Source organism: Cyanistes caeruleus, chromosome 4, assembly GCF_971803275.1.
Source record: "Cyanistes caeruleus chromosome 4, bCyaCae1.hap1.1, whole genome shotgun sequence".
NCBI lineage: Eukaryota > Metazoa > Chordata > Aves > Passeriformes > Paridae > Cyanistes > Cyanistes caeruleus.
Window position 1 is genome coordinate 71300356 of NC_141704.1, and position 27186 is coordinate 71327541.

Consider the following 27186-nt stretch of genomic DNA (forward strand, 5'->3'; position numbering starts at 1 on the left):
ACTTCAAACTTGCTCTTGGAGAACTTGGAGCTGCATTTAAAATGTATTTTGGTAGGTGGTCAGCTGCTGACTATCTGCATTTCTTCTTCCATTTCTTTTCTGTGCTTGTTTGGTATTGCTGCTGAATGTCCCCAAAGAGTAAAGTGGTGTGGAAGAGTTGAGGAAGCAGCTTTTGAAATTCTAAAGCTGATGTGTAGGTTTTGTTCCTCTTGGATTTTTAAAAGCAGGTATGTCATCCAAGTTAACTTTCTTCAGCAAGTAACAAGATTGTCGTCCTTCCACTGATGCTCTGTATTTTAACAGAGGTATTTGATGGTGCTGGAAAGGAGCAAGATGCAGAATGAGTTTGAGAGAAGTGATTTAAAGTGGGAGCACAGATGGTTGATTCCTAAAAATCAAAAAACGGATGTTTTGTTTTGTAGGAAAATGAAATCTAATCCTATTTGAGGGTCAACAGGATAAATACAAAGAACTAAATACAGATGTAGATACATATATACATATATGCGTATATATATATATATATATATATATATATGTATAACCCCGCCCCCCGAAATCTATGAAGCAGGACTGATTGGTGCCATAGCCCAGGCAGCCTGTGGATCTAATTGCCTGCCTGTATTCAGCCCTTGCCTGGATGCCAGGGGAGACGTCTCTGGATTTGTCTCCAGACAGCTTTCCAGGGATGATCCTGCTCCTTTCCTGGTGCCCCAGAGTGCTGCAAGCCCCCCGTCCTGGGGCCATGGTGATGCCTGCCGGGGCCTTTAGGGTCCCCCCTAAAGGGCAGACAGGGCTTGACTGCAAGCTTCCTTGGAAGCTGGAGGCAGGTGAATATTGGCCACCTTCTTCTTTCCCGCTGCCCTCCGTGCTCTTGCAAAGCCTGCTGGGGCACTGGGGCTCTCCATTGCAGGCAGTCTGGAGCTGCCATGCAAAGCCATCTCTCAAGGAGTCCCCAGGTCTCAGGTGCAACCTCAAGAAAATGACACAGCAACGTGTAGAAAACGTGAACTTTATTCACTTGACTACTTCTAAAATCTACAATCCAACGTTACTAGAAGACTATGGGGTAAGAATCTTAAGGCTAAGAAACTTCAATGCTTCAACTGTTTAGAACTGAACACTAAGGGAAAGGTCAACTTCTTGGGGGAAACGTGGTGGGGAATCGAACAACAACAGGGGTGTGGCTAACTTGTAAGGTGGGGAACGTCGCAGTGCCTGGGCTGGGCACTGGTCACCCGTTCCCCGTAAGGTTCTGTAGCTGGAGCGCGACGCTGGAGGTCAGAGCTGTGGGGAGGTGCGGAGTCTCCTGTCACTGCCCTCTTTTGCCGCCATCTTGGTGGTTGGTTGAGGGCTGTCGCGAAGGAGCAGCCGCATCAGGTCGCGGTTGTCCATCAGCAGCTGCATCAGCTCCGTGGGACAGCCCTGTCTTCGATGGCGGCGGGGCCCCGCACGGCCCGAAGGGCTCTGGAGATTCCGCTGCAAGGCAAAGCACAGGGATCCCCATGGAAGAGGCAGAGGGGCAGAGCGGGGCCGGCACCTGTGGGGCTGCCTTTGGCCTGGGAGACAGAGACTCGGGCCCAGTTGGGCTGGGCTGGCCCGGGGAAGAGGCTGCAGCAGGCAGAGCTCTGCCGCCTCTGCTTGGTGCTGTCCATGGAGCTCAGCCCCTGGGCCGCATTCCCCAGCCAGGAGCTCAGGCCCCTTCTGCCGCAGGGCATTGGCCAAAGGGTGCCCAAGAGGCCCTCAAGGTCTGCCCCATCCCGCCTGCCTGACCCCCCACCCCCCTCCTCACCTCTCGCCAGCGTCTCTGAATTCTTTTTCCGAGCGACCATCCCATGGCCATTCCTATGATGAGCAGGTCGATGAGCAGGAATGTCCTGGCCGCCCACCGGATGCGCTCAGGGTCCGACTCGTCCAGATGACAATCCTCCAGAAGCAGAGGAGAGGCATCCGTGCTGCGCTCAGGTTTGCTCACAGGGTCGAGGGGATGAGCCAAGAGCAGCAGCACGTAAAGCTGCAGCAGCGCGGAGGAGCCGTGAGCAGCCATAGTGCTCTGCCAGCAGCACCGAGGCTCTGGGCGTCTCTCTGCGAGCAGCTGTGCCTGGGCACTGGGGCGCAGCAACAGCTGGGGACAGTTGCCAGCCAGCGTGCCGTCCCCAGAGGCTGTGATGTCACAGAAGCACAGAACGCCCTGGCTGCAGAGAGCCCTGAGAGAATGTTGAGTCCAAGCTGGGAGCCATGGCGGCAAGCATGGCCAGCAGAGCGGGGCCCGAGCGCTGCGGCCTGGCTTGCCTTGCACCCGTGCCACAATGATGACTCCAGCAGCCCCTGTCAGGCCATTGCAGTATCTGATGGCCCACGCTGGGCACAAGTTCTTCCCAATGGCCAGCGTAAACCTCCCTTGGCCCAGCTTCCAAGCCTTGTTGGCATCTGCTCTCTCTTGTCCTTGCCCACCTGGCTGGCGCTGCCGTGTTGCTCGCTGGCCTGTCTGTGGGAGAAGAGGCTGTGCCAATGAGTGCTGCTCAACTTGGAGGCCATTCAAAGGAGGATTTGATTGTGCCTGCTGTGGGAAGAAGGAATATGCGTGCACATGGCCACTTCCCATAGGTTTTACCCCAGATTTTCATGAGCAGCTGTCCTAGTGAAAGTCAAGTCTGTTTTAGTGAGTATTTGAGGGCTTCCAGAGCACAGTGCCATCTCAGGGGAATTCTGCTGGTTGAGTTCTACTGAGGCTTTGAGATGAGTTGCAAATCCTGAAAATGTTCTCCTTGCCCAGGTAGTAATTTCACAGTTTAGACTCTGGGGATATTGATTGCTCAGTGTTGAGGACCTCATGTAACTTTCAGCCCCAGAAACTTTCAACCTCCAGTGATTGTCCTTGAGACAAAACCATTTGAAATCTTTTTTTCTGTGGACAGGAATTGCTTCGGTGTTACTTCACATCATCCATTAAAAATTTGATGCCTGGAACAAATCCCGAGTGCTGTGTGATTTCCTTGGTCGTGTTCTTTGGAATGGCTTCCCCCTCATTTTGTGAAGCTGGCCCCAGAAAGGTCATAGATGGGTGAGAAGTTCTGAAAGGCCAAGTGGTGCAGATCTTTGCCTCCTGTTTCGAGGTCTGCGGTGAGCTGTGAGTCCAAGAGCTGATCTGACGTGATGGTGAAAACACAGTTGTCGTGGTTTTAAAGCAGTAACTGAAAAAATACTAGAAAACTTACTTATTTCTTGCTGTGAGATATGGATTAGAGCAAGAGCAAAACAGGCTTAAAACTTAAAAGGAATAAAGAAAGTTTATTCACAAAACTACAAGAATAAGAACACCAGAATAAACTTTCAGAAAACCCTTTTATCCCGCACTACCCAGCATTCCCTTGTTCACATGACAAGATAGAGACAAAAGACTTTGGAACTTTGGTGTTTAAAACAGTCCCAATTCTTGCTAGAGTCTCTTTATCAGTGTTTGTATAGAAACAGAAATCTTCTTCTGCTAATCTATGGAGTTTCTCACAAGAAAAATATTTCTGTTATAGTTTTCTATTTGTTTGATGCCAGCTTCCCGGAAATCTGCCATGAGTTCACTCCTCCCATTTCACATCACTCTGAGGTGTGTATGGGCCATGAGTCCTCTTCATCTGTCTCTGTGAGCTTCGCAGGAAAACAGTTTTCTCATTGCCCTCAAGGCCTCAAATCTTCACTCCACTCTGTTCCAGCGCCTCACTGTATCACAATTACTCTACTTTTTACTCAAAATCCACACTTTGAACACTCCATGCTTCCCAATATACTCTGTCATGAATTAAAGGAGTTTTTTTCAGAACATGGTTGTCCATCTCCATAGCTTTAAGAGAAAAATATTTCAGCTTATAAAGCATCTCCTTATTCTCTCTTCCCTATCTAAAACTTAAGCCTTGTTTTTGTCCTATATTTTTCTAATACTAAAAAAAAAAAAATCTGTGTTTTTCTAAAAGTGAAAAAAAAAAATAAAAAAATAAAGTAAAGAGTAGAAACAGAATAATATTTCTGAGAGGCAGGACATTTTTTAGTTTGTGTTGTCCGATGGAACAACAGCCACTTGAAGAAATTCCATATAGTAGAACATGTCACATTTGTCAATTTTAACCTGAAATTTATTAACAGGAATGTCTGTACTACGAACATGTGTTAAGTATAGGAATATATTGCATGTTTTCCTACTTGTAAGAAGTAAATTTCTGTCTTTACAAGCTAACACCATTAATTTCAGCTCTTAGTTATTCCCATTGCATATTCTTTTAAACAGACTTAATCAGACAAATTTTGTGTTATTTAGCAAGTAATGCTTGGTTATTACTACAAGTTCTTGAAGTCATAACACTTAAAATTGCAGTACATATATATTATTCTTACTATGATGATGTGAGTTGGCTGCTAGTCATTTAACTATATATAAGGTCTTACTATTTCTTAGTGCAATTACTTAAAATAAGTGTCTTGGAAATTGTTTTTATTTTTAGATTTAAAACTGTTCTTACTAAAGTTGATTTGTTAAAGATTGGACAATGTATATTTAATAATTAATGTTCCCCAGTGATATTTATTGTCAGTCAGGATTCACTTTACAGTCAATAAATAACCTAAAAAATCTGAATTTTGTAGCCAGTTTTGTCTAATTCTTAGAGCAATGCTTTGGGAAATTGGAGATATATATATATGAATATAAATATGTATATCTGCTATATACCTTTTTTATGATGGTTTTGTCCTACTACTGCAAATGTTTCTTTTTGTTTGTTTTTTCCTAACATACATAAAATTTTCTTAACCATATTTAAAGCTACCAGCTTGTTATTCTGACAAAACCCTGTGAGAATAAATTATTTTTATTAATACTCTACATGTCAAAACCTTGCAGTCAGTCAAATAACAGAAGGAGTGTTCATTGTCTCTCTCCCCCACTGATGCTGTTCTAGGAGTTGGAGTTAGAAGATTCAGACATCAAGTGAAACAGTGAAAGATGATAAGAAAACACTTGATTCTCACAAGGTATTTCCTACTAAAAGAGATTGTTTTGCAGTTTTGTTTGCTCTTGACACTATTTTGAGTAAATGTGAATTCCTAAGACATGCTCAAGGCAATTAAATATTTATGCTCCCCAAACTCAATTTTTAAGCAACATTTTCTGTTTACAAGAATCAGGTTTGCTTTGGTTTTATCTCTTTTCTTTCAGGTTACAAGACAGATTTTTTTATTATTATTTTCATTGGGGGAAAAAGATATGTATTTATAGTGTTTGTGAAGACTTTGCTCAGCTGAAAAAAGTAATAGGTAACATGAGTATAACATTGTGTTCTTCCATATTTCTATTTTTAAGTCCTATTACATGTGATATTTTCCATTTTGCCTTCTATTAGGCCTGAAATTGGAAACTATTTAAAACCTAACAAACCCCGGAGTTTATCCCTGTTCTTTGAATAGCAACAGAAGTATGGCTGTCATGGTTTGACACATCAATGAAGAACAGCCTCTGCTCTGCAGCAGGTACTCAAGTGGAACTTTTGCAAGTGGGCTCTCATCAGGAGTGAAACACTGGCTGCTGACTCTGCTGCTTTTGGTCACAGACTGCTGCCTTTATGAACCAGGTTTGTCCTTCTGCCTCTTTTGTGTTTTATATAGACTTGATTACAAATGAGGCACTTGTCCTCTTAACCTGGGAGTTGCAGCAGGTCAGCAGCAGCAGGAGTTACTGGCTGCTTCCCATCAGCTGACTCCTTTTAGCCAACCCTTCCCATTTCCTGCGCCAATCCGATTTTTCCAAGCAATTAGGAAGAAAACTAAACCATAACTTTTACAAAATCACTTTAGGGAAGATGTTGCTTAATTGTTTGCTTCATTCAAATGAACACTTCTAACATTCACTTCTCTGAGTAAGAATGCCTTTTATGAGAAGCTGCTAAAAATAGGAATTTGAGAGCAGGGATGTTAAAAGTAGGGCCAGAGAGGAGCAAATTTGTCGCAGGGCAAGTTCTGTTTGCACTGAGGGAGTACTATCAATTTTGTCTCTGTCCTGTCTTTCACTGGTCCTGAAACAACAGTGCCTGCTTGAACAAACCTGCTCCTCAGGAGTGATTGGATCTGGTGCTCTGGGTGTTAGCAGCTGCAGTGCTGAACCACAGGCAGACATGAGATCTGACTGGATCACCCTTGCTAACATTTTCATGTAGAACCCATAACTCACTTGATCAGCAACACTTGCTTGAATGCTGCCTTTTGCCTTGGCTCTTCCCACTAAATAGTTCTTGAGCTGGGAAGTGGTCCTGATCTAAGAATCTGCAGTAATCTTTAATTCTGCCTTTATAACTCAGGAAACCACAGTAACCTTCATTTTAGAATGTGAACATTTTTTGGACAAACACTGAATTGTAGCTTCATTGACATGAGCTAAAGTAAGCTCTTTCAGTGGTCCTAGAGTGGTAGCTGTAAAAGGCAATCAGAGTGAAGATCCTGAATAATTTTCTTTTCCAGCCAGGTTTTAATGTATTTCCCCTGCAAATCAATTCATGTATCATAGAGCTCAATTACCTGCCCATAAAATGAGAGTTGTTGCTCAGAACTGTGGAATTAGGGTAACAAGAACTGTAATGATACACTAGATAAACACTGTTGCAATACTCTCTCAGCCCTGTTAGGGTATTTTAAATTTGCAGCAGATCTCAGTAAGGATGAGAAAATGCTGAGCTACATAAAAATGATGGAGACTGGAGGAGAAATTAGCCTTGCAGTGTTCTACAGTCCCAACATTTCCAACCACCACACCTGGTAGTGAAAATGCTGGTTTGTATTTGAAAAAAAGGAACTGCAATCAATCAAATGCACTGCCAAGTATAAATTAATTTCTGTAAGTCAAGTCCCTTAGGAACAATTCCTTAATAAAAGATCTGTTTCAAATCTCCTAAGTCTTCTAAAACCAACCCCAACAAAACACAGAAAACATAGTGTCTTTATTTGACCTGTCCTAGACTTCATTTATTTATTTACAGTCTGAAGGATGAGTCAAGTACCTGCAGTGGTGCCTTTAGCAATGCAAAACAAAATATTTTGAATATTCTTATTCAGCGTTCCAGTTTTAATGAGCTTGGAGCATAGTGAAGGAGATCAGATGTTTGCAGGTTCTGGATGAGGGTAGAAATAATTAAAAAGCATCTTGAAAGTAACATCATATTTTTGTCAGCCATCTCTTCAGGGACTACTTTAAATCCCAGAATGTTCAAGAGCCATCATCACTGTACAAACAGAAGCTCCAACTGAACGAAACCAGAAGAAGTGGATATGGCAAATTCTCTGGTCCAAGTGGTGATATTAATCTGGTGAGGCTCTGGATTCCCATTTCAGACATACTATCACAGCTTAAATATAGGAAAAAATTGGGATTTTACTTTGCTGTGGTCTCTTTTTGTTTTGCAAAATATGTGATAGTTAATATATGAGTAAAATCTTGTATAAAAACAGGTTTGTTTTTTGTTTTTTTTTCTAACAAATAGCCAAATGCATATTACCTGCCTTGCTGGAAAATAATTGAGGTCTTCCTCTAAGAAATTTTTTCTCAGAGTGCCTTTCTTTGTGATTTGTGTTCTTATCTTAGGAAGATACAGGAGTTGCTCATTTTAATGCTGTCCAGCAGACTATTCCATGCTTTCTCAGCTGTTTGGATCTGCAGTTCAGGATTGGACCAAGAAAAATGGTGATGGGATGAAATTATTTTTATTCTTAAATGAGGACAATTCCATTTTTAAACATACACATGTGCTTCCAATGCTTTCAGTAGTCAAGGATGAAATTTTGAACAGACATGAATTCCTCAGTCTTTGTTTCTTTTTCCCTGAAGGATGGAATTTGGACTTTGCCCACCAGTGCAGTCCTTGCTATGGGCAGATGTTTCTTCTGTTCTTCTTACCAGCAGTAGGAGTGGTTGGACACTGAACCTCAAAGAAGAGGGAGCTAACATCCCTTACCTGGATAAGTCCCACAGGTAAGCACCTTGGAGAAGTTCTTCAACCAAAACCAGTTCCTGTAAGGCTTTCCAGCCCTTGACAGGAAATAAGCTGATTCCTGCAGGCTGCAACATGAAGACTTCCAGACTGAAGTGAGCATCCTGCTATAAGGAAGGATTTGGGAGTAGTGAGTCATCATTTGTATGGGAAATTAATCTGTGATTTTTATTTATTGTTTTTTTTCATTTGAAGTAACATCACATCATCATAGAGAGACATTGTCTGTCATTTCTGGTGTGGATACCTGAATAACTCAGCTAGACAGGTAGCATGATAAGGCAATACAATGCAGATATTGAAAGGAATTTTTTGGATGATTTTTTTGTTAGTTCAAGCTGCAGTCCCTGATTTATTCAGGCTTTGAAGTACCATGCAAGCCTTTCCCACAGAAGAAATTCTGTTTTATGTAAATAATGCACTGTGCAGTAAACTAGAAGAAAGCAGGGAGCATAGAGCATGAAGTTAGTGTTTCATGCAGGTGTTTGAAGGCAATGTGGGATTCCAGAGCTTAGTGTTTGAATTGCAACTTGAATTTCCTTCTTTGCTGTTATTTAGACTGCTCTGAAGTAGTCATGAGAAGCAAAAATGAAAGGCAATGTTGTTTGATGGGGACTGTGGTAGGGCTTTCTTGCCAGATTTGAAATGGCTTGAATTGATTAAAATCTCCAGGTGAGGGGAAGATTGTATCCATTCCTCTCTCTTATTAAAGCAAATTTTCCAAGAGGGATGTAAAATTGCAGTTGAGGGTTGGGGTGGTTTTTTCTTTTTTCCCTTCTTTCCTGTGCAACCTAACAACTCCAATTTCGCAGGCCTATTTAACATTTGATCCCTAAAAGTCAGTCCTTTGCTTTGTATTTTGGGCACTTGTTCATCTTGGGAAATTTGTCATCTTCTCAGGGCATTGAAGGTCAACCAAATGCTGCAGGTTTCATTCTTCCTTTCATATGGTCTATGTCCTGGGGTTTGACTCTTAAGCAGAGCTATTTTTTTATTTTGCAGCCTAGCAGTTGTACGGTGGGGCTGTGTGCAGGTGAATTCACTTGAGAACGATGGGTAAATCAGCTCCTGGGAAGATGTGCACTGCTTGGCCCCGATGCTTCAGCATGCTTGAGGTCAGCTTGGCTGTCTCTGACTGTCTAATAATAATGCAGAATGATAGAATTAAGTATTCATTGTAATTGGTGATCAATAAGATTTGTTTTCAGCTAAATCTGCGTGCTAGTTTCTAAAGCACTCCAGTCTGTTTCATCAATGACCTTTGTGGTTTTAGCTTAAGCTTTCTAGTTTCTGCTGTTGTTATTTTCTGCCCTGTCGCTGTGAGAGGAAGGGATGATGGCTGGAGGTTTGGCAGTCAGCGAGGGCCTGGCCACCACTGCAGTTCTGTACACTCAGCCTTGGAGATGTGATCAGGAATGTGCTGTTAGTTGCCAGTTTTGTATTGCAAAGACTGAGCATGCTGCCATCACTGTGTTTGATGAGTGAGTTTTCATTGGTTTGGTCCAACTCCAAAGCAGCCTTAATTTGAAGGTGGAATTCTTTGTGGATGAGGCTGTGAAGAATATGGTGTTTGTACTCCCATCCTACGGGCAGTACGGTAGAACAACTCCTAACTGATTTGGTAATAAAGACCTAGTTTTTCTTCACTAAACCTGCCCTAGCCAAATTCATCAGCTGGTGATAGCTATCTCTGGAGTGGGAGTTCTTTATTGAGTTGATTGACAATTTGATATACTTTGTCAAGCTGTGTTGTTTAGTTTCTGTTGATCCAGAGACACCTGAGGCTCCTTTTGCTTCCTAAGGGATTAAAGAAGCAAGCACTTAGAATGAGATATTGGGAAGATGGGTGCAGGAGACTTTGTAATTTAGTATGGAAAAACATAATAATGATGATGAATATTTCAGGTGGAAATGATAGTATTTCACTATATACTATGTGAAATGCTTTTATGTGATTTTTTTTTCATTTCTCTTTTATTTTTTAATCCTGGATAAATTAAATGAGGCTTTTGGGGAAAGCATGAGCTGGAATTTCTATTGAGGTTGATAACCTCTGATTCTGCTCTTGTTTGGCTGTCTGCTGGAACTTGTAGCAAACTAGCTATGTCCAAGTTTAATTGTGTAATAATTATCTTTCAAATCGAGCCTTTCTCACTTGGTGCTGATGTATTTGGGGGAGGGAGGGGAATGGAGAGTAAAGAGCTCCTTTCATGAATACAATTTTAATTTCATCTTGCTGATTTGAGCCTTTCCAAGATTCAAGTGAGCATTGGATCAGGTTGAAACTGAGGGGATGACTCATGACTCTGGCATAAAAACTACATTGCATTCCACATATTGGGAGTTTTCTGTTGCCCACAAGAAAGTTCAGGAAAAAAAAGAAAAATATAGAAATGGGTTTCAAATTTCCTGTGCTATTTTCAGTTGACTCCTCTTTCTGGAGGTGCCTTAGCAAGTGTAGGACATCTGAAAAACTTGGAACTGCAACTTTCTTGTTGAGGCTCTGATGAACATTGCTTCTGTCATCAAGTTCTTGTGTTCATACTTTGAACTTAGCTGAGTAATGTTGGTATCAGCAGACTCTGCTAAAGCCATGCCTTCCTAATTAATAATGCATTCTTAATAAAAAAAATAAAAATCTATTTCTTCATGTATTTAATTACCTAGTGAGTGTAAGACTGAATGAAGTTAATACCGTGCAGATTTCAAGCAAAACGCTGCTTTTTAATGTGCTTCAGTATAGGCTATGCACAAGTCAATAGACATGATTTTTAAGCCTCAGTTACCTTTCATTACCCTGTGCATATTCAAATTCAGATTGATGAATGCTGAACCAAAAGCAGACATCATAGAGTTAATTGAAGTTCTTTAAATTCAGAGGCAAACTATTTTCATAGCTTTGTTTTGAGGGTGGGTTGCTTTTGATGTCTGGGGTTTTTTTGGCTAAGGCAATGGCAAACATTTATTTATCCTGCTCCCTCCCCATTTTCCACCATCGTTGTTGCCAGTGATGCCTGCAGTGCTCAGTGGTCAATGACCCTCAGCCAGGGTGAGCTGCAGGAGCCTTACAGACGGGCCTGTTCTTTCTCCCAGTGCTAGAACAAGTGCAACAGCACAGTGCCATTTTGCTAAAAGCTAATATTTTTCCCAACAGGTTCTTCTCCAGGCAGAATGAAATGCTTTCTTCAAGAGCAACCACATCTTTTCTCTGCCTGAAAGGTTGTGTTTGTTTGGGGTTTTTTCTCTTGCTTTAGACCAAATTCCAGAAACGCCCCATAAAATCAGCACAGTTTCCCACAAAATTCAAGAAAAAACACCACAAAATTCCCTAAATCTTCTCAAAACACGACCAAATTCTAGAAAATTATCCCACCAAATCTCCACAAATTCCCACAAAATACATGAGAAATCCCTCAAGATCCCTAAATCTCCTCAATATCCCACAAAATCACACAAAAATCACCCAAAACCTCCACATGTTTCCACAAAATCTAAGAAAAATTCCTCAAAATTCTTCAAGTCTCCTCAGAATCCCACACAATTCCAGAAAAACCCCACAAAATTCCAGAGAAGTCTCACAAAACTCCCTAAATCATTTCAAAACCCTACCAATTCACAGGAATGTCCCACAAAATCTCCACCAATTCCCAGAACATCCCACAGAAATCCCACAAAAATCCCTAAATCTTTTGAAAACCCGACCAAATTCCAGAAACGCCCCATAAAATCAGCACAGTTTCCCACAAAATTCAAGAAAAAACACCACAAAATTCCCTAAATCTTTTCAAAATACCACAAAATGCCTGAAAAGCCCCACCAAATTCCCGAAACATCCCACAAAATGTCCTCAATATCCAACAAAATCCCAGAAAAGTCCCACAAAATTCCCTAAATCTTCTCAAAACTCTACCAAATTCCAGAAAAATCCCACAGAATCTCCACAAATTCCCACAGAATACATGAAAAATCCCTGATAATTCGTCAGTTCTCTACAGAATCTCACCAAATTCCTAAAAAGTCCCTCAAAGTTCCACAAACATCCCACAAAATCTCCCTAATATCCAACAAAATTCCAGGAAAAATCCCACAAAATTTCCTAAATCTTCTCAAAACACGACCAAATTCTAGAAAAATATCCCACCAAATCTCCACAAATTCCCACAAAATACATGAGAAATGCCTCAAGATCCCTAAATCGCCTCAATATCCCACAAAATCACACAAAAATCCCACAAAACCTCCACAAGTTTCCACAAAATCTAAGAAAAATTCCTCAAAATTCTTCAAGTCTTCTCAAAACCACACAAAGCTCGTGAAAAGGCCCACCAAATTCCAGAAAAATCCCACAGAATCTCCACAAATTCCCACAGAAATCTAAATCAAATTCCTCAAAATTCTTCAAGTCTCCTCAGAATCCCACACAATTCCAGAAAAACCCCACAAAATTCCAGAGAAGTCCCACAAAACTCCCTAAATCATTTCAAAACCCTACCAATTCACAGGAATGTCCCACAAAATCTCCACCAATTCCCAGAACATCCCACAAAAATCCCACAAAAATCCCTAAATCTTCTGAAAACTCGACCAAATTCCAGAAACGCCCCATAAAATCAGCACAGTTTCCCACAAAATTCAAGAAAAAACACCACAAAATTCCCTAAATCTTTTCAAAATACCACAAAATTCTTGAAAAGCCCCACCAAATTCCAGAAACATCCCACAAGATGTCCCCAATACCCAACAAAATCCCAGAAAAATCCCACAAAATTCCCTAAATTTTCTCAAAACACAACCAAAATTCCAGAAAAATCCCACCGAATCTCCACAAATTCCCACAGAATACATGAAAAATCCCTGATAATTCGTCAGTTCTCTACAGAATCTCACCAAATTCCAGAAAAGTCCCTCAAAGTTCCACAAACATCCCACAAATTCTCCCTAATATCCAACAAAATTCCAGGAAAAATCCCACAAAATTCCCTAAATCTTCTCAAAACACGACCAAATTCTAGAAAAATATCCCACCAAATCTCCACAAATTCCCACAAAATACATGAGAAATCCCTCAAGATCCCTAAATCGCCTCAATATCCCACAAAATCACACAAAAATCCCACAAAACCTCCACAAGTTTCCACAAAATCTAAGAAAAATTCCTCAAAATTCTTCAAGTCTCCTCAGAATCCCACACAATTCCAGAAAAAACACACAAAATTCCAGAGAAGTCCCACAAAACTCCCTCAATCATTTCAAAACCCTACCAATTCACAGGAATGTCCCACAAAATCTCCACCAATTCCCAGAACATCCCACAGAAATCCCACAAAAATCCCTAAATCTTCTGAAAACTCAACCAAATTCCAGAAACGCCCCATAAAATCAGCACAGTTTCCCACAAAATTCAAGAAAAAACACCACAAAATTCCCTAAATCTTTTCAAAATACCACAAAATTCCTGAAAAGCCCCACCAAATTCCCGAAACATCCCACAAAATGTCCTCAATACCCAACAAAATCCCAGAAAAGTCCCACAAAATTCCCTAAATCTTCTCAAAACATAACCAAAATTCCAGAAAAATCCCACAGAATCTCCACAAATTCCCACAGAATATATGAAAAATCCCTGATAATTCGTCAGTTCTCTACAGAATCTCACCAAATTCCTAAAAAGTCCCTCAAAGTTCCACAAACATCCCACAAAATCTCCCTAATATCCAACAAAATTCCAGGAAAAATCCCACAAAATTTCCTAAATCTTCTCAAAACATGACCAAATTCTAGAAAAATATCCCACCAAATCTCCACAAATTCCCACAAAATACATGAAAAATCCCTCAAGATCCCTAAATCGCCTCAATATCCCACAAAATCACGCAAAAATCCCACAAAACCTCCACAAGTTTCCACAAAATCTAAGAAAAATTCCTCAAAATTCTTCAAGTCTCCTCAAAACCACACAAAGTCCTTGAAAAGGCCCACCAAATTCCAGAAAAATCCCACAGAATCTTCACAAATTCCCACAAAAATCTAAATCAAATTCCTCAAAATTCTTCAAGTCTCCTCAGAATCCCACACAATTCCAGAAAAACCCCACAAAATTCCAGAGAAGTCCCACAAAACTCCCTAAATCATTTCAAAACCCTACCAATTCACAGGAATGTCCCACAAAATCTCCACCAATTCCCAGAACATCCCACAGAAATCCCACAAAAATCCCTAAATCTTCTGAAAACTCGACCAAATTCCAGAAACGCCCCATAAAATCAGCACAGTTTCCCACAAAATTCAAGAAAAAACACCACAAAATTCCCTAAACCTTTTCAAAATACCACAAAATTCTTGAAAAGCCCCACCAAATTCCAGAAACATCCCAAAAAATGTCCCCAATACCCAACAAAATCCCAGAAAAATCCCACAAAATTCCCTAAATTTTCTCAAAACACAACCAAAATTCCAGAAAAATCCCACCGAATCTCCACAAATTCCCACAGAATACATGAAAAATCCCTGATAATTCGTCAGTTCTCTACAGAATCTCACCAAATTCCAGAAAAGTCCCTCAAAGTTCCACAAACATCCCACAAAATCTCCTCAATATCCAACAAAATTCAAGAAAAATCCCACAAAATTCTCTAAATCTTCTCAAAACACGGCCAAATTCCAGAAAAATCCCACCAAATCTCCACAAATTCCCAGAGAATACATGAAAAATCCCTGATAATTCGTCAGTTCTCTACAGAATCTCACCAAATTCCAGAAAAGTCCCTCAAAGTTCCACAAACATCCCACAAATTCTACCTAATATCCAACAAAATTCCAGGAAAAATCCCACAAAATTCCCTAAATCTTCTCAAAACACAACCAAATTCTAGAAAAATATCCCACCAAATCTCCACAAATTCCCACAAAATACATGAGAAATCCCTCAAGATCCCTAAATCGCCTCAATATCCCACAAAATCACACAAAAATCCCACAAAACCTCCACAAGTTTCCACAAAATCTAAGAAAAATTCCTCAAAATTCTTCAAGTCTCCTCAGAATCCCACACAATTCCATAAAAAACACACAAAATTCCAGAGAAGTCCCACAAAACTCCCTAAATCATTTCAAAACCCTACCAATTCACAGGAATGTCCCAAAAAATCTCCACCAATTCCCAGAACATCCCACAGAAATCCCACAAAAATCCCTAAATCTTCTGAAAACTCGACCAAATTCCAGAAACGCCCCATAAAATCAGCACAGTTTCCCACAAAATTCAAGAAAAAACACCACAAAATTCCCTAAATCTTTTCAAAATACCACAAAATTCTTGAAAAGCCCCACCAAATTCCAGAAACATCCCACAAGATGTCCTCAATACCCAACAAAATCCCAGAAAAATCACACAAAATTCCCTAAATTTCCTCAAAACACAACCAAAATTCCAGAAAAATCCCACCAAATCTCCACAAATTCCCAGAGAATACATGAAAAATCCCTGATAATTCGTCAGTTCTCTACAGAATCTCACCAAATTCCTGAAATGTCCCTCAAAGTTCCACAAACATCCCACAAAATGTCCTCAATATCCAACAAAATCCCAGAAAAATCACACAAAATTCCCTAAATCTTCTCAAAACACGGCCAAAATCCTCAAAAATCCCACCGAATCTCCACAAATTCCCACAGAATACATGAAAAATCCCTGATAATTTGTCAGTTCTCTACAGAATCTCACCAAATTCCAGAAAAGTCCCTCAAAGTTCCACAAACATCCCACAAAATCTCCCCAGTATCCAACAAAATTCCAGAAAAAATCCCACAAAATTCCCTAAATCTTCTCAAAACACGACCAAATTCTAGAAAAATATCCCACCAAATCTCCACAAATTCCCACAAAATACATGAAAAATCCCTCAAGATCCCTAAATCGCCTCAATATCCCACAAAATCCCACAAAAATCACCCAAAACCTCCACAAGTTTCCACAAAATCTAAGAAAAATTCCTCAAAATTCTTCAAGTCTCCTCAGAATCCCACACAATTCCAGAAAAAACACACAAAATTCCAGAGAAGTCCCACAAAACTCCCTAAATCATTTCAAAACCCTACCAATTCACAGGAATGTCCCACAAAATCTCCACCAATTCCCAGAACATCCCACAGAAATCCCACAAAAATCCCTAAATCTTCTGAAAACTCGACCAAATTCCAGAAACGCCCCATAAAATCAGCACAGTTTCCCACAAAATTCAAGAAAAAACATCACAAAATTCCCAAAATCTTTTCAAAATACCACAAAATTCTTGAAAAGCCCCACCAAATTCCAGAAACATCCCACAAAATGTCCTCAATATCCAACAAAATCCCAGAAAAATCACACAAAATTCCCTAAATCTTCTCAAAACACGGCCAAAATCCACAAAAATCCCACCAAATCTCCACAAATTCCCACAGAATACATGAAAAATCCCTGATAATTCGTCAGTTCTCTACAGAATCTCACCAAATACCAGAAAAGTCCCCCAAAGTTCCACAAGCCTCCCACAAAATCTCCCTAATATCCAACAAAATTCCAGGAAAAATCTCACACAATTCCCTAAATCTTCTGAAAACTTGACCAAATTCCAGAAACGCCCCATAAAATCAGCACAGTTTCCCACAAAATTCAAGAAAAAACAACACAAAATTCCCTAAATCTTCTCAAAACTCTACCAAATTCCAGAAAAATCCCACCAAATCTCCAGAAATTCCCACAGAATACATGAAAAATCCCTGATAATTCGTCAGTTCTCTACAGAATCTCACCAAATTACAGAAAAGTCCCTCAAAGTTCCACAAACATCCCACAAAAATCTCACAAAAATCCCTAACACTTCTGAAAACTCGACCAAATTCCAGAAACGCCCCATAAAATCAGCACAGTTTCCCACAAAATTCAAGAAAAAACACCACAAAATTCCCAAAATCTTTTCAAAATACCACAAAATTCTTGAAAAGCCCCACCAAATTCCAGAAACATCCCACAAAATGTCCTCAATACCCAACAAAATCCCAGAAAAATCACACAAAATTCCCTAAATTTTCTCAAAACACAACCAAAATTCCAGAAAAATCCCACCGAATCTCCACAAATTCCCACAGAATACATGAAAAATCCCTGATAATTCGTCAGTTCTCTGCAGAATCTCACCAAATTCCAGAAAAGTCCCTCAAAGTTCCACAAACATCCCACAAAATCTCCCTAATATCCAACAAAATTCCAGGAAAAATCTCACACAATTCCCTAAATCTTCTCAAAACACGACCAAATTCTAGAAAAATATCCCACCAAATCTCCACAAATTCCCACAAAATACATGATAAATCCCTCAAGATCCCTAAATCGCCTCAATATCCCACAAAATCGCACAAAAATCACACAAAACCTCCACAAGTTTCCACAAAATCTAAGAAAAATTCCTCAAAATTCTTCAAGTCTCCTCAGAATCCCACACAATTCCAGAAAAACCCCACAAAATTCCAGAGAAGTCCCACAAAACTCCCTAAATCATTTCAAAACCCTACCAATTCACACGAATGTCCCACAAAATCTCCACCAATTCCCAGAACATCCCACAAAAATCCCACAAAAATCCCTAAATCTTCTGAAAACTCGACCAAATTCCAGAAACGCCCCATAAAATCAGCACAGTTTCCCACAAAATTCAAGAAAAAACACCACAAAATTCCCTAAACCTTTTCAAAATACCACAAAATTCTTGAAAAGCCCCACCAAATTCCAGAAACATCCCACAAAATGTCCTCAATATCCAACAAAATCCCAGAAAAATCACACAAAATTCCCTAAATCTTCTCAAAACACGGCCAAAATCCACAAAAATCCCACCAAATCTCCACAAATTCCCACAGAATACATGAAAAATCCCTGATAATTCGTCAGTTCTCTACAGAATCTCAACAAATTCCAGAAGAGTCCCTCAAAGTTCCACAAACATCCCACAAAATCTCCCCGGTATCCAACAAAATTCCAGGAAAAATCCCACAAAATTCCCTAAATCTTCTCAAAACTCTACCAAATTCTAGAAAAATATCCCACCGAATCTCCACAAATTCCCACAGAATACATGAAAAATCCCTGATAATTCGTCAGTTCTCTACAGAATCTCACCAAATTCCAGAAAAGTCCCCCAAAGTTCCACAAGCCTCCCACAAAATCTCCCTAATATCCAACAAAATTCCAGGAAAAATCGCACGCAATTCCCTAAATCTTCTGAAAACTTGACCAAATTCCAGAAACGCCCCATAAAATCATCACAGTTTCCCACAAAATTCAAGAAAAAACAACACAAAATTCCCTAAATCTTCTCAAAACTCTACCAAATTCCAGAAAAATCCCACCAAATCTCCAGTAATTCCCACAGAATACATGAAAAATCCCTGATAATTCGTCAGTTCTCTACAGAATCTCACCAAATTACAGAAAAGTCCCTCAAAGTTCCACAAACATCCCACAAAAATCTCACAAAAATCCCTAACACTTCTGAAAACTCGACCAAATTCCAGAAACGCCCCATAAAATCAGCACAGTTTCCCACAAAATTCAAGAAAAAACACCACAAAATTCCCTAAATCTTTTCAAAATACCACAAAATTCTTGAAAAGCCCCACCAAATTCCAGAAACATCCCACAAAATGTCCTCAATATCCAACAAAATCCCAGAAAAATCACACAAAATTCCCTAAATCTTCTCAAAACTCTACCAAATTCCAGAAAAATCCCACAGAATCTCCACAAATTCCCACAGAATACATGACAAATCCCTGATAATTCATCAGTTCTCTACAGAATCTCACCAAATTCCAGAAGAGTCCCTCAAAGTTCCACAAACATCCCACAAAATCTCCCAATATCCAATAAAATTCCAGAAAAAATCCCACAAAATTCCCTAAATCTTCTCAAAACACGACCAAATTCTAGAAAAATATCCCACCAAATCTCCACAAATTCCCACAAAATACATGAGAAATCCCTCAAGATCCCTAAATCGCCTCAATATCCCACAAAATCACACAAAAATCCCACAAAACCTCCACAAGTTTCCACAAAATCTAAGAAAAATTCCTCAAAATTCTTCAAGTCTCCTCAGAATCCCACACAATTCCAGAAAAAACACACAAAATTCCAGAGAAGTCCCACAAAACTCCCTCAATCATTTCAAAACCCTACCAATTCACAGGAATGTCCCACAAAATCTCCACCAATTCCCAGAACATCCCACAGAAATCCCACAAAAATCCCTAAATCTTCTGAAAACTCAACCAAATTCCAGAAACGCCCCATAAAATCAGCACAGTTTCCCACAAAATTCAAGAAAAAACACCACAAAATTCCCTAAATCTTTTCAAAATACCACAAAATTCCTGAAAAGCCCCACCAAATTCCCGAAACATCCCACAAAATGTCCTCAATACCCAACAAAATCCCAGAAAAGTCACACAAAATTCCCTAAATCTTCTCAAAACATAACCAAAATTCCAGAAAAATCCCACAGAATCTCCACAAATTCCCACAGAATATATGAAAAATCCCTGATAATTCGTCAGTTCTCTACAGAATCTCACCAAATTCCTAAAAAGTCCCTCAAAGTTCCACAAACATCCCACAAAATCTCCCTAATATCCAACAAAATTCCAGGAAAAATCCCACAAAATTTCCTAAATCTTCTCAAAACATGACCAAATTCTAGAAAAATATCCCACCAAATCTCCACAAATTCCCACAAAATACATGAAAAATCCCTCAAGATCCCTAAATCGCCTCAATATCCCACAAAATCACGCAAAAATCCCACAAAACCTCCACAAGTTTCCACAAAATCTAAGAAAAATTCCTCAAAATTCTTCAAGTCTCCTCAAAACCACACAAAGTCCTTGAAAAGGCCCACCAAATTCCAGAAAAATCCCACAGAATCTTCACAAATTCCCACAAAAATCTAAATCAAATTCCTCAAAATTCTTCAAGTCTCCTCAGAATCCCACACAATTCCAGAAAAACCCCACAAAATTCCAGAGAAGTCCCACAAAACTCCCTAAATCATTTCAAAACCCTACCAATTCACAGGAATGTCCCACAAAATCTCCACCAATTCCCAGAACATCCCACAGAAATCCCACAAAAATCCCTAAATCTTCTGAAAACTCGACCAAATTCCAGAAACGCCCCATAAAATCAGCACAGTTTCCCACAAAATTCAAGAAAAAACACCACAAAATTCCCTAAACCTTTTCAAAATACCACAAAATTCTTGAAAAGCCCCACCAAATTCCAGAAACATCCCAAAAAATGTCCCCAATACCCAACAAAATCCCAGAAAAATCCCACAAAATTCCCTAAATTTTCTCAAAACACAACCAAAATTCCAGAAAAATCCCACCGAATCTCCACAAATTCCCACAGAATACATGAAAAATCCCTGATAATTCGTCAGTTCTCTACAGAATCTCACCAAATTCCAGAAAAGTCCCTCAAAGTTCCACAAACATCCCACAAAATCTCCTCAATATCCAACAAAATTCAAGAAAAATCCCACAAAATTCTCTAAATCTTCTCAAAACACGGCCAAATTCCAGAAAAATCCCACCAAATCTCCACAAATTCCCAGAGAATACATGAAAAATCCCTGATAATTCGTCAGTTCTCTACAGAATCTCACCAAATTCCAGAAAAGTCCCTCAAAGTTCCACAAACATCCCACAAATTCTACCTAATATCCAACAAAATTCCAGGAAAAATCCCACAAAATTCCCTAAATCTTCTCAAAACACAACCAAATTCTAGAAAAATATCCCACCAAATCTCCACAAATTCCCACAAAATACATGAGAAATCCCTCAAGATCCCTAAATCGCCTCAATATCCCACAAAATCACACAAAAATCCCACAAAACCTCCACAAGTTTCCACAAAATCTAAGAAAAATTCCTCAAAATTCTTCAAGTCTCCTCAGAATCCCACACAATTCCATAAAAAACACACAAAATTCCAGAGAAGTCCCACAAAACTCCCTAAATCATTTCAAAACCCTACCAATTCACAGGAATGTCCCAAAAAATCTCCACCAATTCCCAGAACATCCCACAGAAATCCCACAAAAATCCCTAAATCTTCTGAAAACTCGACCAAATTCCAGAAACGCCCCATAAAATCAGCACAGTTTCCCACAAAATTCAAGAAAAAACACCACAAAATTCCCTAAATCTTTTCAAAATACCACAAAATTCTTGAAAAGCCCCACCAAATTCCAGAAACATCCCACAAGATGTCCTCAATACCCAACAAAATCCCAGAAAAATCACACAAAATTCCCTAAATTTCCTCAAAACACAACCAAAATTCCAGAAAAATCCCACCAAATCTCCACAAATTCCCAGAGAATACATGAAAAATCCCTGATAATTCGTCAGTTCTCTACAGAATCTCACCAAATTCCTGAAATGTCCCTCAAAGTTCCACAAACATCCCACAAAATGTCCTCAATATCCAACAAAATCCCAGAAAAATCACACAAAATTCCCTAAATCTTCTCAAAACACGGCCAAAATCCTCAAAAATCCCACCGAATCTCCACAAATTCCCACAGAATACATGAAAAATCCCTGATAATTTGTCAGTTCTCTACAGAATCTCACCAAATTCCAGAAAAGTCCCTCAAAGTTCCACAAACATCCCACAAAATCTCCCCAGTATCCAACAAAATTCCAGAAAAAATCCCACAAAATTCCCTAAATCTTCTCAAAACACGACCAAATTCTAGAAAAATATCCCACCAAATCTCCACAAATTCCCACAAAATACATGAAAAATCCCTCAAGATCCCTAAATCGCCTCAATATCCCACAAAATCCCACAAAAATCACCCAAAACCTCCACAAGTTTCCACAAAATCTAAGAAAAATTCCTCAAAATTCTTCAAGTCTCCTCAGAATCCCACACAATTCCAGAAAAAACACACAAAATTCCAGAGAAGTCCCACAAAACTCCCTAAATCATTTCAAAACCCTACCAATTCACAGGAATGTCCCACAAAATCTCCACCAATTCCCAGAACATCCCACAGAAATCCCACAAAAATCCCTAAATCTTCTGAAAACTCGACCAAATTCCAGAAACGCCCCATAAAATCAGCACAGTTTCCCACAAAATTCAAGAAAAAACATCACAAAATTCCCAAAATCTTTTCAAAATACCACAAAATTCTTGAAAAGCCCCACCAAATTCCAGAAACATCCCACAAAATGTCCTCAATATCCAACAAAATCCCAGAAAAATCACACAAAATTCCCTAAATCTTCTCAAAACACGGCCAAAATCCACAAAAATCCCACCAAATCTCCACAAATTCCCACAGAATACATGAAAAATCCCTGATAATTCGTCAGTTCTCTACAGAATCTCACCAAATACCAGAAAAGTCCCCCAAAGTTCCACAAGCCTCCCACAAAATCTCCCTAATATCCAACAAAATTCCAGGAAAAATCTCACACAATTCCCTAAATCTTCTGAAAACTTGACCAAATTCCAGAAACGCCCCATAAAATCAGCACAGTTTCCCACAAAATTCAAGAAAAAACAACACAAAATTCCCTAAATCTTCTCAAAACTCTACCAAATTCCAGAAAAATCCCACCAAATCTCCAGAAATTCCCACAGAATACATGAAAAATCCCTGATAATTCGTCAGTTCTCTACAGAATCTCACCAAATTACAGAAAAGTCCCTCAAAGTTCCACAAACATCCCACAAAAATCTCACAAAAATCCCTAACACTTCTGAAAACTCGACCAAATTCCAGAAACGCCCCATAAAATCAGCACAGTTTCCCACAAAATTCAAGAAAAAACACCACAAAATTCCCAAAATCTTTTCAAAATACCACAAAATTCTTGAAAAGCCCCACCAAATTCCAGAAACATCCCACAAAATGTCCTCAATACCCAACAAAATCCCAGAAAAATCACACAAAATTCCCTAAATTTTCTCAAAACACAACCAAAATTCCAGAAAAATCCCACCGAATCTCCACAAATTCCCACAGAATACATGAAAAATCCCTGATAATTCGTCAGTTCTCTGCAGAATCTCACCAAATTCCAGAAAAGTCCCTCAAAGTTCCACAAACATCCCACAAAATCTCCCTAATATCCAACAAAATTCCAGGAAAAATCTCACACAATTCCCTAAATCTTCTCAAAACACGACCAAATTCTAGAAAAATATCCCACCAAATCTCCACAAATTCCCACAAAATACATGATAAATCCCTCAAGATCCCTAAATCGCCTCAATATCCCACAAAATCGCACAAAAATCACACAAAACCTCCACAAGTTTCCACAAAATCTAAGAAAAATTCCTCAAAATTCTTCAAGTCTCCTCAGAATCCCACACAATTCCAGAAAAAACACACAAAATTCCAGAGAAGTCCCACAAAACTCCCTAAATCATTTCAAAACCCTACCAATTCACACGAATGTCCCACAAAATCTCCACCAATTCCCAGAACATCCCACAAAAATCCCACAAAAATCCCTAAATCTTCTGAAAACTCGACCAAATTCCAGAAACGCCCCATAAAATCAGCACAGTTTCCCACAAAATTCAAGAAAAAACACCACAAAATTCCCTAAACCTTTTCAAAATACCACAAAATTCTTGAAAAGCCCCACCAAATTCCAGAAACATCCCACAAAATGTCCTCAATATCCAACAAAATCCCAGAAAAATCACACAAAATTCCCTAAATCTTCTCAAAACACGGCCAAAATCCACAAAAATCCCACCAAATCTCCACAAATTCCCACAGAATACATGAAAAATCCCTGATAATTCGTCAGTTCTCTACAGAATCTCAACAAATTCCAGAAGAGTCCCTCAAAGTTCCACAAACATCCCACAAAATCTCCCCGGTATCCAACAAAATTCCAGGAAAAATCCCACAAAATTCCCTAAATCTTCTCAAAACTCTACCAAATTCTAGAAAAATATCCCACCGAATCTCCACAAATTCCCACAGAATACATGAAAAATCCCTGATAATTCGTCAGTTCTCTACAGAATCTCACCAAATTCCAGAAAAGTCCCCCAAAGTTCCACAAGCCTCCCACAAAATCTCCCTAATATCCAACAAAATTCCAGGAAAAATCTCACGCAATTCCCTAAATCTTCTGAAAACTTGACCAAATTCCAGAAACGCCCCATAAAATCATCACAGTTTCCCACAAAATTCAAGAAAAAACAACACAAAATTCCCTAAATCTTCTCAAAACTCTACCAAATTCCAGAAAAATCCCACCAAATCTCCAGTAATTCCCACAGAATACATGAAAAATCCCTGATAATTCGTCAGTTCTCTACAGAATCTCACCAAATTACAGAAAAGTCCCTCAAAGTTCCACAAACATCCCACAAAAATCTCACAAAAATCCCTAACACTTCTGAAAACTCGACCAAATTCCAGAAACGCCCCATAAAATCAGCACAGTTTCCCACAAAATTCAAGAAAAAACACCACAAAATTCCCTAAATCTTTTCAAAATACCACAAAATTCTTGAAAAGCCCCACCAAATTCCAGAAACATCCCACAAAATGTCCTCAATATCCAACAAAATCCCAGAAAAATCACACAAAATTCCCTAAATCTTCTCAAAACTCTACCAAATTCCAGAAAAATCCCACAGAATCTCCACAAATTCCCACAGAATACATGACAAATCCCTGATAATTCGTCAGTTCTCTACAGAATCTCACCAAATTCCAGAAGAGTCCCTCAAAGTTCCACAAACATCCCACAAAATCTCCCAATATCCAATAAAATTCCAGAAAAAAACCCACAAAATTCCCTAAATCTCAAAACTAGGCCAAAATCCACAAAAATCCCGCCGAATCTCCACAAATTCCCACAGAATACATGAAAAATCCCTGATAATTCGTCAGTTCTCTACAGAATCTCACCAAATTCCAGAAGAGTCCCTCAAAGTTCCACAAACATCCCACAAAATCTTCCCAGTATCCAATAAAATTCCAGGAAAAATCTTCGGAATTTGGTGGGGCTTTTCAGGAATTTTGAGGTATTTTGAAAAGATTTAGGGAATTGTGTGCTGTTTTTTCTTGAATTTTGTGGGAAACTGTGCTGATTTTATGGGGAGTTTCAGGAATTTGGTCGAGTTTTCAGAAGATTTAGGGATTTTTGTGGGATTTTTGTGGGATGTTCTGGGAATTGGTGGAGATTTTGTGGGACATTCCTGTGAATTGGTAGGGTTTTGAAATGATTTAGGGAGTTTTGTGGGACTTCTCTGGAATTTGGTGGGCTTTTCCTGGAATTGTGTGGGATTCTGAGGAGACTTGAAGAATTTTGAGGAATTTGATTTAGATTTTTGTGGGAATTTGTGGAGATTCTGTGGGATTTTTCTGGAATTTGGTGGGCCTTTTCACGAACTTTGTGTGGTTTTGAGGAGACTTGAAGTATTTTGAGGAATTTTTCTTAGATTTTGTGGAAACTTGTGGAGGTTTTGTGGGATTTTTGTGTGATTTTGTGGGATATTGAGGCGATTTAGGGATCTTGAGGGATTTTTCATGTATTTTGTGGGAATTTGTGGAGATTTGGTGGGATATTTTTCTAGATTTTGGCCGTGTTTTGAGAAGATTTAGAGAATTTTGTGGGATTTTTCTTGAATTTTGTTGGATACTGGGGAGATTTTGTGGGTGGTTTGTGGAACTTTGAGGGACTTTTCTGGAATTTGGTGAGATTCTGTAGAGAACTGACGAATTATCAGGGATTTTTCATGTATTCTGTGGGAATTTGTGGAGATTTGGTGGGATTTTTGTGGATTTTGGCCGTGTTTTGAGAAGATTTAGGGAATTTTGTGGGACTTTTCTGGGATTTTGTTGGGTATTGAGGAAATTTTGTGGGATGTTTCTGGAATTTGGTGGGGCTTTTCAAGAATTTTGTGGTATTTTGAAAGGATTTAGGGAATTTTGTGGTGTTTTTTCTTGAATTTTGTGGGAAACTGTGCTGATTTTATGGGGCATTTCTGGAATTTGGTCGAGTTTTCAGAAGATTTAGGGATTTTTGTGGGATTTTTGTGGGATGTTCTGGGAATTGGTGGAGATTTTGTAAGACATTCCTGTGAATTGGTAGGGTTTTGAAATGATTTAGGGAGTTTTGTGGGACTTCTCTGGAATTTTGTGTGTTTTTTCTGGAATTGTGTGGGATTCTGAGGAGACTTGAAGAATTTTGAGGAATTTTTCTTAGATTTTGTGGAAACTTGTGGAGGTTTTGTGGGATTTTTGTGTGATTTTGTGGGATATTGAGGCGATTTAGGGATCTTGAGGGATTTCTCATGTATTTTGTGGGAATTTGTGGAGATTTGGTGGGATATTTTTCTAGAATTTGGTTGTGTTTTGAGAAGATTTAGGCAATTTTGTGGTGTTTTTTCTTGAATTTTGTGGGAAAGTGTGCTGATTTTATGGGGCGTTTCTGGAATTTGGTCGAGTTTTCAGAAGATTTAGGGATTTTTGTGAGATTTTTTGGGATGTTCTGGGAATTGGTGGAGATTTTGTGGGACATTCCTGTGAATTGGTAGGGTTTTGAAATGATTTAGGGAGTTTTGTGGGACTTCTCTGGAATTTTGTGGGGTTTTTCTGGAATTGTGTGGGATTCTGAGGAGACTTGAAGAATTTTGAGGAATTTTTCTTAGATTTTGTGGGAATTTGTGGAGATTCTGTGGGATTTTTCTGGAATTTGGTGGACCTTTTCAAGGATTTATGTGGTTTTGAGGGGACTCAAAACACGGCCAAAATCCACAAAAATCCCACAGAATCTCCACAAATTCCCACAGAATACATGAAAAATCCCTGATAATTCATCAGTTCTCTACAAAATCTCACCAAATTCCAGAAAAGTCCCTCAAAGTTCCACAAACATCTCACAAAATCTCCTCAATATCCAACAAAATTCCAGGAAAAATCCCACCAAATTCCCTAAATCTTCTCAAAACACGACCAAATTCTAGAAAAATATCCCACCAAATGCGGAACGCTTCTTGCGCTTCCATTCTCAGAGCTCCTGAGTTAAGCACTCTGTGGCTCTTGGCGAGAATACCAGCAGAAAGCAT

General features: G+C 39.3%; 1 protein-coding gene across 1 annotated transcript; it reads right to left on the reverse strand.

The window, feature by feature from the left end:
- Positions 1 to 996: 996 nt before the first annotated feature.
- Positions 997 to 27186, reverse strand: LOC147653758 (uncharacterized). The gene is made up of 3 exons (XM_086886293.1): positions 27151 to 27186; positions 1793 to 2488; positions 997 to 1479 (listed from the first exon to the last, which is right to left on the reverse strand). The coding sequence occupies exons 1-3, from the start codon at positions 27184 to 27186 to the stop codon at positions 1282 to 1284; spliced, it is 930 nt and encodes a 309-aa protein (XP_086742419.1). The 3' UTR covers positions 997 to 1281.

Excerpts from the sequence above, each read along its gene's own strand:
- LOC147653758 (XM_086886293.1), bottom strand. The coding sequence starts at position 27,186 with ATGCTTTCTGCTGGTATTCTCGCCAAGAGCCACAGA. Across the intron at positions 2,489-27,150 it reads TTCTCGCCAAGAGCCACAGA|ACAGGCCAGCGAGCAACACG; the intron begins GTGCTTAACTCA and ends CTTCTCCCACAG. Across the intron at positions 1,480-1,792 it reads TTCAGAGACGCTGGCGAGAG|CGGAATCTCCAGAGCCCTTC; the intron begins GTGAGGAGGGGG and ends TTTGCCTTGCAG.